Raw genomic sequence first — 19,438 nt, 5'->3', positions numbered from 1 at the left:
TGGATGGATCCAGAATGTGGTGGCCCGCACCCGCCGCCTGGGGTGGACCAAGACATTGGAGACTACAGTAGCAGCAGTTATATACAAGTGCCATTCACACACATACTTACAGAGATAAATTGCAATATAGAAAAATAAGACAAATGCAAATGCAGTATATATACATAGCAATATAGTATATAGTAATATTGCCTCAACAGTTCTTGCATGTGGCTTATAAACTGTTGGGTAGCTTGGGAAGTTTAATTCTATTGACAGCAGTATGTCTTCTAAATGGAAGTGGATTGTCATGCAAAGTAGCATGAAATGGGAATATGCAAGTAAAGTACACTTGCTTGAGTAATGTTCTTTGTTACTCTTGTCACATGTGGAAATCTGATATCCATCATGCTGGCTTATAATGATATAGGCAATAACAGCTAAATGTTATATTTTTCTGAAGTTACTTTTACTTTTACTTTTAATTCACTTAGCTTTATTGTAATGTTAATTCACATTGTTGTGTTGCTGCTTCTTTAGATGCAGTAAAGAACAGTGGTAACTACTTCCACTAAACTGATTAAATTAAACGTTTATAGAGTCCTTAGTTCACCTGATGAAAGGGAGAATTAATTTTACCAAGCATCAACAAACCCCCCCTCTGGGCCCCCAACACCCCCATGCCTGTATCTCGTAAACAACACACACACACACACACACACACACACACACACACACACACACACACACACACACACACACACACACACACACACACACACACACACACGGTACCTAAAGTGTGAGTGAGCCTGGGCTCCTTCAGCAGGAGTCCACGCCCCTGAGGCTGACAGCAGCTTCATGCCTGCATGGTCTGTCCGAGGATCCGGGAAGGTTGGCGGACAGAGCAGAAGGGGGACGGAGGCACATCATGATCCGAAACCTCAGCGCATGAAAGCCGGAACAGTCAGATCCTCTAGTCCAGCTGTCATCTAAAGGAAGGTAAAGACACGGACATTATTAATGACTGTATAGAGATAGAGAGCCTATGATACTGAGCGCAATAGCGTAACACGCAGTTGGCGGAGCGTCTCACCAACTAGTTCACACTCAGAATACCGTTAACCTGCTGAAGTCTGTATCACACTGAATCCGAATTAGTTCGTACACATCATGAGTCTTAAATCCGCGTCCAAAGCGACCCACTCTGCGCCCCTACATCCAGGCGACCCCCCCACTTTTAAGGTCGAACTAAACCGGATGACTTATTGATGCTTTGTCCCGATCATAGATTGAATCACAGCTGTTTGTACTGTGTTAGCACTTTTACTGGTGCTTATATTTCACTGTAAAGTCTCCAAAGTGTGCCTTTTTTTTGTTTCTCTTTTTTTTCCTCCTGCTTCTGCATTGCGGGTGGTTTTTTTCCATATCCTTAACGAGACAGGACTTTTTGTGTGTCGGGGTCTGGGTGTGTTCCAAACATGTCTGTTTTTGGATATCTGGGATTCAGACAAATTTCCTGTCAGGAAGGGACAAGGATATGGCCTGGTCAGCCCAACTCAATGGCTGACTCATCCAGTGGAAGACAGGATTTTTCCTAAGGAGCTATTACTAATGCTGGCTTCACTGACCCAAAAGCCTCTTCACCCCCTTTCTCTAAGCTGTTTATTTTATATTTTCATGAATCCATCCTATGATTGTTATAGCCATACCTCAAAAAACAAACACATTTTCTCTGTTGTCACTTTTGATATTCAATTGAGTTGAATATTTGGCCAGGTTTACTGAAATTTGTACTGTACCTCAACCTTAAAATTGATCTTCTGGGTTCACTCTTTGAGCGTGAGATTTGACACAGAAATCCTGCTTTACACTAGAGGTTTGTAAGAAGTGGACCCTTGGGAGTCTAAGTTAAGACACCGTAGAGTTACATAATGTGAAAAATCAGATCCGGTGTTTGTGGAACTTGGATAAAAGTCAGGTTATCTTGACCTTTTTGATTCTATATACTCTTAGGGAGGTGCAGAGTAGAGAGAAGTATGAAAAGCCAGAGAGAGTAGAAAAGATTCCAGTTAGGACTCAGCCTTGGCATGTGGTACAGCTCTGTCAGGAGAACGACCAGGACGCCTCATAGGGGTGTAATATTAAACTGCTGGTGTACCCTATAATGCAATAATACAGTGAGGGAGCTTGGTTTGGGTGCAGCACAGAGAAATGACTCCACCCTGCAACTAAATCATGGTATTCAGGCCCTTTACTTACATAAAGTAAAAGTTATAATACAGAATACACAGGTACAAAACAAAAACATCCTACATCAAAACATACTTCAAAAGTGAATACTGTACTTCACCTTATGTCAATAGCTTATAGTGTTAGAATATATTGTAGTAGGCTAGATCATGTTTTGTCTTAGTTTATATAAAGTTGTGTTGTCTCCCTCGCAGATTTTTATCTGCAGGAGGTTCTCAGCAGTATTTTTTGCAGTAATTACCCTGATCTTGGCACAGACTGTGCTGCAATTTTCCCTCATCTGTCTGCCTTGCCCCTAACAAAAACATAAGTTATCACTCCGTCCTCAGTGACTTCCACTGTTATGCAGGACTGAGCTGGAGTGTGATTAAAGGGGGTGAAAGAAAAACAGTCCATGGTGCAAAAATAATTAGGAACCACTGACATATATGGTGTTATGTTCAGTGAGTCAAATCTTAATCTTAAGAAGCTAGAAACTAAGTCTGTCACAAAAAAAAAAACGAAAAACATTTATTTACACTTAAATGTATGGAGTAGGAGTATAGAAAAGCACAAACAGTGCAGGAACTGGACGTACAGCACTTGTGTAAAAACTTGAGTTACTTTCTATAACAGGAACAATTTCTTCTTTTAAAAGTTGTGCTGATGAAAACTGTTTAACAACAAGTCTGACAATGATTCTTCACAGCAGTGTGTTTGGAATAGAAGCTGCTGTTTTCATTCTTAATCAATAAACATTTTTTCAATGTGATAAACACAATTCCACTGAGATGGATATCTAGTATTGTGCTAACAAGTGAGAGAAATGTGTTCTGTGGTTTGGCTGAACTGACCTTTTAAAGTCAACCATTTGCTGTAAACATCTGAACGACTGCCCTCCATCTTTCACAGAGCGGAGAGACAAAAAAGACACTCAGTGTGAAAAACTTAATTGAACTATCAAAAATAAGATGTCTGTAAAAGCCCTTAGGCTTTTAGTAAACAATGCAAAAACACCTTGCAGCTAAACTCATTAATAATGGACCAAAGTTAGAGTGTAGATGTATTCAGCTATTGACAGCACCTGTCTCTTTGGAGCTGCAGAGCTGCTGATCATACTCTGAATTACAGTCTTGTGCCTTGTAGATTATTTAGTACACCTGCTTAGACTATTAGACACACAGACACAGTCTTTTTGTTGTATTTTTTAATAAAATACTTACTGTTTCTTTAAAGAGAATCTTCATCAACATGGCCTCTTCACTTTGACTGGCACTGCAGCCATCCTGCTGCCAGACTGGTATTGGAAAGAAGATACTTGCAGCTGAAGTGTGCATTTTATAGAAGGTGACCACAGGCAGTGTGAGCAGAGAGCAGCACAACACACCACTCTTTTATGCTGCCACAGTTAACAAAGACAGGTTTTAATAATGGTCTTTTAAGAGACAGAATCGTGTTGTGTGTAAACCACCAGAGGGCTTAGACCTGTTTTTTGTCAGTGGTCGTGTTCATTAATTACCAAGTGGGAAGCTACTTCACAAATAAGTGGGCGTCTTGAACTCTGACGTGAATGTCCAAACACTTGTCACAAGCTCTACAGAGTGAGTCATTTATTTAGTCTTACATAGGCACTAGTCTTTAAATAATTACATTGGTAATGCGTATCATGTTTGAGCTCCGTGAGAGAGGGAGGAAACATTCTGTATTGGTCTCTATTTTCCACTGAATCATTATCAAAGGGAATAAGGTAGAACAGTTCAGTGTTCATTTTTACAGCAAGCCCCCTAACATGCTGATGTTAAGCAGGTGTCATCATCATCATCTTAGTTTAGGTTTAGGGCTGATATTAGGGATGTATAGGGATGTTATTAGATGTGGTTAATGTTCATGGTCATCATTTGACCCCTAACCTGAACCACCACATGTGTGACCCATAGGAGCATACCAGCAACAGGTGCACCAGGCCTCTGTCGTCATTGTAACAATAATACAACCTGTGGAAAAATCAGCACCAGGCATACTGATCCATGGTGTAGTCATGGTAACACAATAATAATTGTGAAATGGTCACAGTTTGGTTTGGTTTGGTTTGTGGACAAAAACGTTGTGGTTTAGATTGAAATACATTCTTCCCTAAATGTTTGTTGTCATGGCAAAAATAATAAGTGGTTAGGGTTGTGGATTGGTCACTGGATAAAGCACACTTTCATACAGCAAATGAGCAGTGGCCTCAGTGGGATATGGACACTAAAAGCTTGGATTGTTCTCAGTGAACAGGAATATCCTTAATACCAGGCTGAATAATGGACTATTTCAACTTTCTATGGCCAAATCATTTAGCTATTGTACAAACTGAAAGTCATGTGGGCTAATTTTCCATTGTTTTGTTTTTGTAACAGGCATCATGATTCCTGTGATGGAATTCCGCCAGTTCTCTGAACAGCAGCCAGCGTTCAGAGTCCTGAAGCCGTGGTGGGATGTGTTCACTGACTACCTGTCTGTAATCATGCTGATGATCGGTGTCTTTGGATGCACTCTTCAGGTCAGTAACAAAGCCTCATTGTGATATCTCTACTTGAGGAAACAGGCTCTTCTTCCCTTCTACAAAAAAAAAGATAGTGGAAATGAGTTGTTTGAGAACATCTGTGTAGCCACAAGTCATCGACTTGAACGTCATCTATGGTCAAAACCGGAAGCCAGTTTTGCCGGTTTGGTGGAATTGTACGTTTACGTTTACATGGTTTTCAGTCGTTGTCATAGTTGCGGTAAACGCATGGATCTATTAACGCTGGCTTTTAACACGGATGTCAATTTGTGTGATATCCACTGTTAAAAGCTGGTGTGATGATCCATGTGTTTTACAGATTTTCATTGGGGAAAAAAAAAAAATAAATCCTTGCATTTACCGCGACTACCGAAACCATGGAAACGTAAACATAAAATTCCACCAGAAGAGCAAAACCGGCAAAACAGGCTACGTTTTTGATGTTTGGAAAAAGGACAACAAGGTGGGCTGTTCAAAGACCCAGGTTGTTTTTCTTATACTGCACAATGATCAAATACAATCAAGCTAACTTTAATGAATGAATGAGTGAATGAAGTGTGTTTATTTCGAAAGTACACGACCAATGTCATTCTGGTAGTCTGGCCTGGTTTCAAACCCGAGTTTCCTGCACCACGGGCGACGATGCTAACTGCTTTGCCAAGAGGTCAATGACCACTTGGCAAGTGGATTAGCACGTCTTTTATGGGTGAGTGAGTTTAACTTCAGTACCGCTAACCGCCACACGCTGTCACTTCTCCTTACTGGTACCTCGTGACTGTGACTATACCCGCGGACCTCCATTACACAAGTACGTAACACAAATGTATAAAGGACGTGCCATAAAAAGATGGCAGACAATATTCAAACAATATGCAAATAAAATATGCAAAACAAATAAATAAGTTGCATAGGAGTAGAAGTAAAACGTATTCACTCCCACCCCTTCTCCATAAATTATTACATGAACTAAATCTGCTTCCTCTAAATACTTGTATCATAGAAGAGCCCACCCACTCATCCATTTTGAAAAGCAGGATAATCACAGATAGATCACTACGGAACTTTTTTGTTCAGTGTCTTTGTCTAACCCCACCACTGATAAATAAAAAATGTTTACAGATTTGATTCACCTCACCTAATTTATTCATCTCTACAGACACATGTTTTCTAAGCATGCCCAAACTCAGATTTCTGATGCAGATTTATTCTACATGTTTACAAAGGTTGATCCATTACTAAACACTTTATTATTTGCAAACAAGCTCAAAATTGTACTGAGCCTAATTTGAGCCTCCGCGCTCCAGTCATGTGTTATTCATGTAATGGCTCGTGCTGCCTGTGTGTCCACTTTAAAACTGTAAACATCTCTTTGTAAGTAAAGCAGAATGTGCTGTAGCTAATGCACACTAATGTAACATGAGTTTGAACTGCAACATGTTTACATGATAAAAGGAGCTGCTCCACTTTTTTTTTTCTTCACGAAATCTAGACTAATTGAAACTACTAGAGCAAGCTCTGTGATGGAACATTACTTCTCTGCCTTCTTCATTGGCACCAGCTCAAAACCACTAAGCCCGTGCTTTTACAACCTGCACTGTGAGCAGCAAAGGAAGCATTCAGCCCGTCAGGAGTGTAGCAGTGGAAACATTTACCCGCCCAGACCCTTTTAGTAAACACAAGATTCCTGGGCCTGGAGCTTGACTTCTCTCTCTGTGTGTGGACTGGGGGTGTTTTTTGGCTGTTTTGAGTTTTTTGTGTAAATCCTGGGAATAATATGAAAACATTTTTTTGGAAAAACCATTAACAGGATATTTATCAGTGTAGTGGCAGCCTTTGTTTCCCCAGTCTCACGATAACAATGTTTGGACATGATCTGACGCTGAGTAAATTGAAGCAGCAGTTTAAATTTGCAGCGAAGTTTACTTTGTAAGCCAGAATATTATCAACATGTCATGTTGTGTAATTGCCTCAGGGCCTGCCACAATAATCCCTGTATTTAGAGTTGGAGAAAAAATAGAGAGATGCAATTTGTAAAACTCAGCAGATTAGCTCCTCAGAGATCTGAACTGACCTGACTCTGCATTTGAATGTGTGATGTGCTGCAGCACAGACATGTCCTAAAATGTTATTGCTAACTCATTGCAAATGTACTTTGTGTGCATTTACATACTACAGTAGTTTGAGATCATATTACCTACACTGTGATGGGTTGAGCTGAGCTAAATATTGTGCACAACATGTCTGCCCCTCAGGCTACTACTGTACCACTGAATTAAAGTGCTGATTTCCTGTTGTTAGCATTGTGGAGTCAAATAGCTGCTGTTCATGATTTACCTTATAAATAAACATCAAAGGCATTTGTTGTTTACTGATGCCAACTTGCAGCACATTTACGTGCACTCTGTAAACCAGATTACTTGACGGATCGGTTAAACACAAAACACATAGACTAGTTTATGTGCTTACTTACATTCCGCAAGTTCATCCTCCATGTAACTTTATTTGAAAGCACACAGGAATTCTATCACAGCTCTTTCAGTAAAATCACAAGAAACACAAAAGTAGGTTTCACCAGGTGTTCATGGAGCCATTAAGGTCATGGTGGTATGGCAATGTTATTAATCATTATGTAAATTAGAATGGTATCCAGTAGAGAGTGCAAACAAAGTCTTAGGTCTTAACTAGACTTGCAAAAGATCTGCAATTCACTCTTGGAACCAGATTTGCACCAAAATTGAGGTGGTTCTTCCCTGATGGCCTCTGGCAAAGATGGTGCAAATCGGTTTCGTGTTTTTTGCATCATCTTTTACAACAAACCAACAGAAAAGGGTGAAAACATAACCTCCTTGGAAGAGGTAAGAAATCTGCGAGTGCTTTGGTAATTTGAGGTAGATCTCCAGTGTGTATTAGGGTGGAGGTGAAGCACTTTGAGTTTGGATGGCCTCTGGGCTTCTACTGAACCTGCTGTGGTGTGGTTTGGATCTGGTCTGTGATGCCTCAGGTTATATTTAGCAGCAACTCTTCGACTCCAATCCAGTAAACACATTTTTCTCCACGCCTCAATTCTCAAAGAATAACAGCCTTATTTTACACGTTGTGTTGATGCAATATGTTTCTTGATCTTTCATCTTTATTTGAGACACACACATCAGTGTTCACACCCCCTCTGTACAAATGCATCTGAATTTAACAAATAATCAAATCTTTAACAAATTGTGTTTTCATTTCACTGTAAATCAGATACATGTTCATGTCATAGGAATACTGTCCATGCCTTAGGAATACTGTCCATGCCTGTTGTCTCTGCCATGTGCTGATTATAAAACCAATTATATGTATACATAGCCAAGAAACCATCTTTCTCCAGGAAAAAAATCCCAGAATAAATCAGGTTTCTCTAAGTGGGCTTTCAGAGCAACAACTGTTCTGACTAAAAGTTTAATTTAGAGATCATAGTTTGAAACCAGACACAAAAACACTGCAGTGCAGTTTATAATGATGATTTTTCTGCTCCAACAAGTTGTTATGGTGGCAATTATTTCAGCTTCCACTGTGACACTAGAAATGCAGCATTCATGTTACAAAGTATCTAGGAGGAATGGATTTATATTTATTTATAGGTTTTTATGAAAACAACAGGGATCCTGATACAGCCTCATCTGACAAGACAGTCTGTGTGTTGCCTCCCACTTAGTGGCGTTAGGTCTCAGGCAGCTCTAAGTCTCAGTCTCTAATCCTTTTAATTGAATAACAAGTAATTAGGTTTCATGCCAAAGTGATGTGTGCAAAATCAACTTAATGGTCAACCTGGTTACTTGTGTGCATTTACTTGTGTGATGCAGCCTATATGAGGATTGGATACTGGACCTCAGTGGTCACTGCTGGCCATACACATAAATTAGAATGTCTCCCTGAATGCAGGAGCCATTTTCTAGCCTCTGGTTTTGCTTTTGGCAGCAGACTGCAGTAGCGTTTCTTCTGCTGACCCCTTCTGCACCTTCACACTCAGCACAGTACCGTATTTGGGATGGTGACACACACTCACAACTCTCTTTTTAGGTGTCAGGGAATAATTAGTAATACAGTAAGAGTAGGTGTTTGCCTTTATAGACGTTCAATCAAAGGTTTTATATACAGTTTGTCACTTTAATAATGGTAGTCGGTAATGGAGGACATTTTAGTTGTATCACTGAATATGGCTGAGTGGAGGCCCTGTGTAACTCTCTGAAAGATCCCATATATATCTTGTTTTGTCTTTTTATAAAGCAGGACTGGGCTTGATATTATTATTGCGAAAGTGACCAAGAGCTCAGTCCACAGAGAATAGTACACAGCCTGTACTCAGAAACTGAGCCATGAGCCATCAGCCCTGTAGACAAACATATAGTTATACCAAAATGTCTCAGTAATATATATATACCTACAGTTATTTACAAGAATAGAATACAATTATACACAGTGTTGGTAGTTGACAGTAGTAGTAGTAAGATATTAAGATGGTGATTGGTTCTAAAAACCAATAATATATGTTATAGCTATATTTTAATATGTCTTGATTGTTGTGTACAAGTGTCTGGATATTCATAATAAGTTATATTAACATATTTCTGTCTTTTTTACATTTTGTTTCAGGTGATGCAAGACAAAATCATATGCCTTCCTCAGAGAATGTCACCGCCTTCAGAGAACACAAGTGAAGTGGAAGTGAAGTCACTGTTACACCTGCAATCCAATATTTCAGCAGTACCCAGAGAAATGACAGGCCTGAAAACTGATCTGGATCTTCAGCAGTACAGTTTCATCAATCAGATGTGTTATGAGAAGGCTCTACATTGGTATGCTAAGTATTTTCCCTATTTGGTTCTCATACACACGTTGGTTTTCATGGTGTGTAGTAATTTCTGGTTCAAATTCCCCGGCTCGAGCTCTAAAATAGAGCATTTTATCTCCATGCTTGGCAAGTGTTTTGACTCTCCCTGGACCACACGAGCCTTGTCAGAGGTGTCGGGAGAGAATCAAGAGGAAAAAGACAATAAAAAGACTGGCACTGTTAAGTCCAACATCACTGTGTCTCCTGGAGAAGGTATTCTGGAGAAGACACAGTCCCTCCGGTCTATTCCAGAAAAGATTGTAGTTGAGAAGCCATCTGCAAGTGTTCTTGATAAAAAGGAGGGCGAACAAGCTAAAGCTCTTTTTGAAAAGGTTAAGAAGTTCCGCCTGCACGTTGAAGAAGGAGACATCCTCTACCTTATGTATGTTCGACAGACAGTGTTCAAGGTGTTTAAATTCCTCTTAATCATTGCCTATAATAGTTCTCTGGTGAATAAAGTGAGGAATAGAGTGCGCTGTGAGGTTGAGATCCAGGACATGACAGGCTATAAAGAGTTTGAATGCAATCACACAATGGCTCATCTTTTTTCGAAGCTTTCCTATTGTTACCTGTGTTTGGTGGCTGTGTATGGATTGACAAGCCTCTACACCTCCTACTGGCTCTTTTACCGCTCGCTGAAGGAATACTCCTTTGAGTATGTGCGACAGGAAACAGGCATCAATGACATCCCCGATGTCAAGAATGACTTTGCTTTCATGCTGCACATGATTGATCAATATGACCCGCTATATTCCAAAAGATTTGCAGTTTTTCTATCTGAGGTCAGTGAGAACAAGCTGAAACAGCTCAACCTCAACCACAACTGGACTGCTGAGAAGTTGCGCCAGAGACTCCAGACCAATGCCAACAACAGACTTGAACTTCAACTGTTCATGCTCCCTGGGTTACCTGACACTGTCTTTGAGTTGACAGAGCTGCAGTCACTCAAGCTTGAAATCATCAACAATGTCACCATCCCCGCCTCTATTTCTCAGCTGGAAGACCTTCAGGAGCTGTCTCTTTACCAATGCTCTTTAAAGTTGCACACAACAGCTACCTCCTTCCTCAAAGAAAACCTGAAAGTGCTTCGAGTGAAGTTTGATGATAACAGGGAACTTCCCCACTGGATGTACGGCCTGCGCAACTTAGAGGAGCTCTATCTCATTGGATCGCTCAGTCCCGACGTCTCTAAGAACATAGTTCTTGAGTCGCTGCGGGAGATGAAGTGTTTGAAAACTCTCTCCCTGAAAAGTAATTTCACAAAGATACCCCAGTCGATAGTGGATGTTTCCAGCCACCTGCAGCGGCTGTACTTGCACAATGACGGCACTAAACTGGTAATGCTCAACAACCTGAAAAAGATGGCCAATCTGACTGAGCTGGAGCTAGTCCGTTGTGATCTGGAGCGACTCCCTCACGCAATCTTCAGCCTGACAAATCTCCAAGAGATTGATCTGAAAGAGAACAACATTCGCTCAATCGAGGAAATCATTAGTTTCCAGCATCTCAGAAAACTAATTTGCCTTAAACTCTGGTACAATGGCATCATGTACATCCCAGAGCATATCAAAAAGCTTGGCAGCCTCGAGCGCCTCTACTTCAGCCATAACAAGATTGAGATATTGCCTTCACACCTGTTCCTGTGCAACAAGCTGCGGTACCTGGACCTGTCGAACAATGACATCCGATTCATCCCTCCAGAAATCGGAGTCCTTCAGAGCCTACAGTACTTCTCTGTTACATGTAACAAAATCGAAAATCTACCAGATGAGCTCTTCTTTTGCAAAAAGCTCAAAACGCTAAAGCTCGGCAAGAACTCGCTGTCCATACTCTCGCCAAAAATCTCCTACCTAGCTCTACTGACACATTTGGAGCTCAAAGGCAATCACTTTGAGCTCCTGCCACAAGAGCTTGGTTACTGTCGTGCTTTGAAGCGCAGTGGCCTTATAGTGGAAGATGCATTGTTTGAAACTCTGCCTTCAGATGTCAGGGACCAAATGAAAGCTGAGTGAGATGCCTTATTGTAGCCACAGTGCCTGCTGTTTGTTCTGTCTACCAATTCAGAGCCTTTGTTTTGTATAAACTCATTACCATGATTAAGTATTACACTACTGTCAAAGGAAATGTTTTTCCAGGTTTCTTGCAGAAGGGAAAACGTACTTGTTTGTATATTGTCACATAGAATGTGGCTCTACAGGGGTGTTGGTTCTGTTATTATAAGTATTAAGTATTAAAATTAAGTTTTGACATTTTATGCAGCCATGAATCCTCCTAAAAGGAATATTTAGGCATTAAGGGAAACACACCCTTTGATTTTAGATCAAAGACTTATATCTGTACATTAAACATTAAGCTACAACCAGTGGGGGGTGAGCTCAGCACAAAGACAAGAAGCTGGAGAAAACAGCTATTGTCCAGCGTATGTCCAAAATTAAAGTAAAAAATACACTTTACTTTACATATTTACCATGTTATAGACTGTTTGTTTAATCCACATGTGAACCAAAATGATTAATTGATAGGTTTCAGTTTTATGGCGAGTTGCATGCTGAACTGTTTTCCTGATGTCTTTTTTGTACATTCATGGGACAGAGCCAGGCCAGCGAACCTTACTGTCTGCTCATATTTAGCACACAAACATGAGAGTGGTATCAATCTTTTCATCTAAATCTTAGCGAGATAACTTTTTTTTAAAGCAAATATTCTTACAGCACATTCTTTTTGAGTACAACATGGAACCATTAAATTACTGAATGTAAACCAAAACTGCAGACCTCACTGGCTTGTAGCCTTATACTGTATTTTTGTGTTGCCCGTAAATCCTTTTCTTTAATAGACTGTTAGCTATGGACAACATCAGGGGAAATGCAAAGAAAAAACACAAAGAAAAAAAGATATATCTTCTTATAATATGTGGCACCTTGTCTAAATAACTGTATTGTAGAAAGATGATATTTTAAAGTGCATTAAACTTGAAGGACTACTTGTGTTTTTCTGCAGTTCTTGGACAGTGTAAAAGAAGAGTGCTGCGTATACACAAATGTATTTTTATAAACAGTATTTTTATGTTGTTGATTAATAAAATTTGATTTATTTGTGGATGCCAGTTCTTAGATTGGAATTTCTAAGTGCTTGTCAATCAACAGAAAAAAACAAAACAAAACAAAAAACACTGCTGGACAAATGGCAGATACCCTTCAGTCTGATGATGCATTATCATTAAAATAATTGTAGCCTACCTAAATGATAGAAAATAATATTTAAGTTCTATCTTTTCTGTGACCTTATCACAACTTCAAGTGCACTTCCTCTGAGGTATTGTGGGATGTCCTGCTGATGAGGATTAATGAGGCAAAGAAGATTAGTCTATTGTTATGCCTGCAAACACACCATGAACAAAACAGGTGTTTTGAAGAATCCATGTCATAGCCTAATGAGACAGCCTGAAACTAACAAACCTGTTGTGAGAGGAAAAGCGAAAAATGTTTGCAACTAAGATTAGTATAGGTTGCACTATGACTTTAAATTGATTTTTTTGAAACGCTCCCTGCTCCATAGGCCATCGTCATCTGCACTATTCACTGTAAATTCATGCAAGGTGTCCAGTTTTTGCCGTGTCATCGTCAGTTATTACTTTACACCTGTGCAACAGCAGGCGTCACATCTCCTGTACGCTAGCCTACAACATGTCAATGGACGGCTGTGATGCTGCTGCTGATGATGATGATGCGTTTGAGTGAATAATATCAGCCGGAGTACATCTCCAGCAGCTGGTGCTGCCGCGCCGGCTGTCTGTGTCGCCAGTTAGAGGCAGAGGACCCGACCATCTGAGACAGAGTGGGGGTAGTCAGCTAAGCAGCTTACAGCCCGGCCAGCAGGCCCACGGTTCAACTGATGCGAAGAATGGACAGATTCATCACCGCTGAGAGACATGGCGTGTAAGAAGAGGAGCTGTTCGGTACCGCTGTCATCGACTTAACTGGACCAGAACACCCGAAGGTGCGTAGACTACTTGTGCCATTAAAATGAGGTCCTCGGCTAGGTTATTATAATGGTCCACTATTACAGACGTATATTTCCCTGGTTCGGTTATGTTAGCGGGCTACAAAGCGGTGTGTAAACGCAGTGGTTTGGGGGTGTAACGGGACGTGTTAAACCGGCAGCGAGTACATTAATGTTACCTGAACGAGTCGTGACTGAACACAGATTTTAGTGTTGCGTTTAGAGTCTTCACGGACATCAGGTCCACCTCTCGTTTTGTGTCCATGGATGCGCCTTGTTGCCAGAGCCGGTCTCAGCCTGCTCTGCAGCCGCATTGACAATAGTGACCTTCATGTTATCAACACACAGACACAGACACAATAGAATTTAGTCGCGATGATGGCAAGCATATTATTTTTTCTTATAATGATCAGTTTTTATTTTAATGAACTACCTTGAATCCACTTTGATATGTAGGCAGAGTTTAAATATGTAAACACATGTCAGCAATGGCCATAATGTTAGTGACTGCATTGGGAGATTTCATAATAGTCAATTCCATTGCAGTAATATAGAAAAAGATGCTGTAGCTACTGAAGTCATTGAAAAAACAAGGCGCTGAGGATGATTCAGGCTTCATCTAGGTCTGCAGCACAGAGAATTTGAGTTGCACATGGCGTGCACTGTCTGCACAAACAACACACTTGTGCTCATGAGTGTCCCTGTTCAAGGCCAGCCCTCTCTCTAAATCCATAACAATCTGACAAGGCTCCCCTCTCTGAGCCTCCTCCAAATGAGCCTGGGAAAGCAGCCTTGTTAGAGGACACAAACAGCGTATTCTTTCCAGTCCTCAGTATCCAGAAATCTAATAATCACCCAGCTAGTAGCTATAACTCCTACCAGGTTTTATATAAATTAAGAATTTGAAAACATCTCAATAATATAATACAAAACAAAACAATAAATGACAACTAACTGACACTGTTCAGATTTATTGAGACTTCCACTTCTGCCGCTCTGTTGATGTGCATTTTCAGACTGCACTTTGTGTTGTATAATTGTAATATTTTGTTGTTTAAGATTGGTGCAGACATCAAATTTTAGGAACACATTAGAAATGTTATGTGATACAATACAATGCCATCACAAAGTACCGCATATTTAAAGAATTGTTATTGCTAAAAAAAAAAAGTGTACATGTTTTAAAGATTTATTCAAAAAATGTTATACTAAAAAGGATTTGATGTAAAGATTTCTTTCTGCGGTGTCTTTTTGTTTGGTCAGTGTGACAAACCGGATAGATGAACAAACCACTGCAGGACGTAAATAATGGATTATGATCAGACATATAGTCTTGGTTCTGTCACCACCCTGGATATGTTCTTATGACAGCTGACATCATTTGCAAATACAATATTATGACAGGGAAAGAGAAATATGTAGCCTATCATTAAACTTTACTTTTGTTTTTTCACAGTTCTTTATAATGTGTTACAATTCAAAGTCACAACTCATATCTTTAGGTCTGTATTATAGAATTATAGAAACTTATTGCTTGTTGGTAGTAAACATAGGATGTTTAGACTTTGGCAAGCACTGTCTCACAGTTTTAGTTTGGTTCACTGTGAGAGCAACAGCAGCTTTACAACTGCCCAATCACTGTTTGGGAGCTAAGCCAAAAGCTCTGTCTATGATATAATCATAGGATATAATAATTTTTATGATTACACTGTCTACAAAAATAACTTGTACATGCTGTTGTCACGACATAGGATAAGTTTGTCTCATCTGTCTCAACTTGAATAAGAGGATTAATGGCCCATTGGAAATTTAAAATAAAGAGGTAACTTACAGTATAGCTGCTTGGGCTAAAGCCTACCTGTACTAGCAGGGTGATGATAAGATACACTAACCTTTCTATTCACTGTCCAATTTAGAGAGGTTATGTAGAAACCATGTGGTAGTTAGGTGAAATTACAAAAAGACAGAGCATTTTACTAATGCATGTTCTCTGTTTCAGGAATGTTCACCCTTACAGAAGTCGCCTCCCTGAACGACATCCAGCCGACTTACCGAATACTGAAACCATGGTGGGATGTCTTCATGGATTATCTTGGCATCGTCATGCTGATGTTGGCCATATTCTCTGGAACCATGCAATTAACTAAAGACCAAGTGGTTTGTCTTCCCATTCTGGAACAAACTCCAGAGGGGGCTGGGGGCTTTTTGGGCCCACAGCCACCAGAGACAGCTGATGGTTTCTGGAACAAAGAAAGTGCTATCGGGGAGCAAGCTGCTCCTCTCATGGCTAAAAGGCCTCCTGATAGCGTTGCACCTACAATTCACTTCACACAACCAGCTACTTTCGGGCAGCCTCAGCCTACAGGTGTCAGAACCAAGCTGGATTTTCAGCAGTATGTTTTTGTCAACCAGATGTGCTACCACGTTGCCCTTCCTTGGTATTCCAAATACTTCCCTTACCTCGCTCTCATTCACACTATTGTGTTAATGGTCAGTAGCAACTTCTGGTTCAAGTACCCAAAGACAAGTTCCAAAATAGAACATTTTGTTTCCATACTTGGAAAATGTTTTGAATCACCTTGGACTACCAAGGCATTATCTGAGACTGCTTGTGAGGATTCAGAGGAAAACAAGCAGAGGCTGGCTGGGGCTTCTTCCCTCCTGAAACATCTGTCCACAAGCAGTGAGGAGGGCAGTCCAAACCAGTCTGCCCCAGTGCTGACTAAATCTGGAGTCACGTTTTCTGCCGAAAAGCTTGTGAGTGAAATTCCTTCTATGACCATACTGGACAAGAAAGATGGTGAACAAGCAAAGGCCTTGTTTGAAAAAGTGCGGAAATTCCGTGCCCACGTGGAAGACAGTGACTTGATTTACAGACTGTATGCCATTCAGACAGTGATCAAAACAGTCAAATTTATTTTGATCCTTTGTTACACAATGACATTTGTCGCCTCTATAGATTTTGACCACGTGTGTGAGCCTGAAATCAAGCATTTGACTGGATATGCTAAGTTCCATTGCACACACAACATGGCTTTCATGTTAAAGAAGCTCCTGGTCAGTTACATTGCCCTCATATGTGTTTATGGCATCATCTGTATATACACACTGTTCTGGCTTTTTCGGCGACCGCTGAAGGAGTACTCCTTTGAAAAAGTCAGAGAGGAGAGCAGCTTCAGTGACATTCCTGATGTCAAGAACGACTTTGCATTCCTCCTCCACATGGTTGATCAGTATGACCAGCTTTATTCAAAGCGCTTTGGGGTTTTTCTCTCAGAGGTGAGTGAAAACAAACTTCGAGAGATCAGCCTAAACCACGAGTGGACCTTTGAGAAGTTGCGGCAGCATGTAACACGCAATTCTCAAGAAAAGCTGGAACTGCATCTTTTTATGCTATCAGGAGTGCCAGATGCCGTGTTTGATCTCACTGATTTGGAAATCCTTAAACTAGAATTAATCCCAGAGGCCAGAATAACAGCTAAGATCTCACAAATGATAAACCTCCAGGAGCTGCACTTCTATCACTGTCCAGCCAAAGTTGAGCAGACTGCTTTTATTTTTCTCCGTGACCACCTCCGGTGCCTTCATGTCAAATTCACAGATGTTGCTGAGATTCCTAGCTGGGTATACTTGTTGAAAAATTTAAGGGAACTGTACTTGGTTGGTAACCTGAACTCTGAAAACAATAAAATGATCGGACTCGAGTCTCTCCGAGACCTCAGGCACTTAAAGATACTGCATCTCAAAAGCAACCTCACAAAGATCCCGACAAACATAACAGATCTGTCCCCACATCTGATCGAGTTTGTCATTCACAATGATGGTACAAAGCTCTTAGTGCTGAACAGTTTGAAGAAAATGATGAATCTTGCGCAATTGGAACTACATAATTGTGAACTAGAGAGGATCCCCCATGCTATCTTCAGTTTAAGCAACCTTCAGGAGCTTGATCTAAAGTCCAACAACATTCGTACCATCGAGGAGATCATCAGCTTTCAGCACCTCAAGAGACTGACCTGCCTCAAGCTTTGGCACAACAAGATCATCACCATTCCACTGTCGATAAGCCACGTCAAAAACCTCGAGTCACTTCATCTCTCACACAACAAGCTTGAGTCTCTACCCTCTTCATTATTCACCCTCCTCAAGCTGAGGTACCTCGATGTTAGCCATAACTCCATAGTGGTGATACCGCTGGAGGTTGGCTTCCTGCAGAACCTCCAACATTTTGCCATTACAGGCAACAAAGTTGAGGTAGTCCCCAAGCAACTGTTCAAGTGCACCAAACTGAGGACCTTATGCCTCAGCCACAACTCTATCTCCTCCATTCCTGAGAAAATTGCTCAGCTCTCACAGCTGGCACACCTGGAACTGAAGGGAAACTGTCTGGATCGTCTGCCGCCACAGCTCGGTCAGTGCTGCTTCCTCCGCAGAAGTTGCTTCATTGTGGAGGATCATCTCTTTGACTCTCTTCCCATGGAGGTCAAAGAGAGCGTGAATCAGGAGTCCAGTGTTTCTTTCACTAATGGCTGCAAGTGTCTAAGTGATGGGCGATAGTCACATCCAAATGTTGGACATTTCATCTTTTGTCTTTTCAGTCATGCTGTCAGTAACAGTAGTTCAGGGTACAGTATTGACACACTTCATGATGTTTCATCAACAACAGCGAACACAACAATACCACATCTCATACAACGATGGTACCACTGTAGAAATTTTAGAACTGTTGGAATGATCATGGCTTACGTCATGTCTAAATGTTTATTTTCATAATGTTTTCAGTTTATGTATGTGCACAATAGCAGTTAAATCACTCAGCTTCTATTTTTTACCTTTTGTATGGAAATATCTATAGTGGACCTGCAGAGATTCGTATAATTTCCCCCTTTTAAAGGAAGATGCCGTTAGCACCCAGGTGTCTGTGGCCAACAATGCTATTTGCACCCAGTGTGTTTAGCCTGTTTGGGTTACACTTGTGTTTGACGCTCTCCTGGACCACTCCAATTAGTCACATTTGAGACATTCTTGCAAAAACTCTTTCTAACACATGGTTAATATTGTAAAAGGGTCTACTATTATCCTATTATTAACCTAACCAAGTATTTTGTCAGTTTCTTTTGATAGACATGAGTGTCCAACCCTAGTCTCATGTGCTTATCCAATTCCTCCATCAGAACCTCCTCTCTATGTGGACTTGATTTGATCTTTATACTACCTCGTCTGTCTTCCTGAAGCCTTTCTGCTATGCGTTTATTGAGTACCTGATGGCGGCAAACACTTAGAACACCACCGGCTGTATGGTGTGATCAAATGGCTCATTGTAATGTGCCATTTGATTGACTATTAATTTCCACCATCCTATAGCTCGTTCTTTAACAGTTAAGTGCAAAAAAGAAGGCATTTAGGCAGCCATAAGGTATTCCATACGGGTGTACATACAGTAGCAAAAGAGCTGCTGTGTAGTTATTTCCTGCCAGGTGCAATAGTGTTTTTTAATCTGTGATTTCATTAGGTTTTCTTCTGATTGACATCAGATAACTGATTGGCCTCAACTTGGAGGGTTGGTTCAATGAAATTCTAAAGATGATGATGTAGCAATGCAGCTAACTTTACTAAACCAGATTTTTTCTTTAAGTTTTCTGCCTCCGTGCACAAAACAGAACAATATTATATTTGAAAACACTTGCCTCAGTCAGAACCACTGCTTGTATTAACTTGCCTAAAGAAGTCGTTGTTTTACACAGAAGGAAATGTTGCGAGTGCTTACAACAAAATTACAATCCCCTCCATTGCCTTGAAATAGAGGAAGA

General features: G+C 40.6%; 2 protein-coding genes across 2 annotated transcripts; both read left to right on the top strand.

Annotated features, from left to right (window-relative positions):
• Positions 1-855: 855 nt before the first annotated feature.
• Positions 856-11,750, top strand: lrrc8c (leucine rich repeat containing 8 VRAC subunit C). The gene is made up of 3 exons (XM_085773548.1): positions 856-981; positions 4,611-4,753; positions 9,389-11,750. Exons 2-3 carry the CDS (start codon positions 4,616-4,618, stop codon positions 11,636-11,638), a joined length of 2,388 nt encoding a protein of 795 aa, XP_085629674.1. The 5' UTR covers positions 856-981; positions 4,611-4,615; the 3' UTR covers positions 11,639-11,750.
• A 1,634-nt stretch (positions 11,751-13,384) lies between these two features.
• On the top strand, positions 13,385-18,958 carry lrrc8db (leucine rich repeat containing 8 VRAC subunit Db). Its single transcript, XM_085773547.1, has 2 exons — positions 13,385-13,625; positions 15,628-18,958. Exon 2 carries the CDS (start codon positions 15,630-15,632, stop codon positions 18,183-18,185), a length of 2,556 nt encoding a protein of 851 aa, XP_085629673.1. The 5' UTR covers positions 13,385-13,625; positions 15,628-15,629; the 3' UTR covers positions 18,186-18,958.
• Positions 18,959-19,438: the final 480 nt, after the last annotated feature.

This window comes from Trachurus japonicus, chromosome 4 (genome assembly GCF_045865225.1).
Source record: "Trachurus japonicus isolate A0001 chromosome 4, Traja_1.0".
NCBI classification, from domain to species: Eukaryota; Metazoa; Chordata; class Actinopteri; order Carangiformes; family Carangidae; genus Trachurus; species Trachurus japonicus.
This window is presented reverse-complemented; position numbering and strand designations above follow the sequence as displayed.

Bases quoted from the DNA above. Each gene is read 5' to 3' on its own strand.
- lrrc8c (XM_085773548.1), top strand. From the start codon at position 4,616: ATGATTCCTGTGATGGAATTCCGCCAGTTCTCTGAACAGCAGCCAGCG. The intron at 4,754-9,388 runs GTCAGTAACAAA...ATTTTGTTTCAG, and splicing joins TCTTTGGATGCACTCTTCAG to GTGATGCAAGACAAAATCAT.
- lrrc8db (XM_085773547.1), top strand. From the start codon at position 15,630: ATGTTCACCCTTACAGAAGTCGCCTCCCTGAACGACATCCAGCCGACT.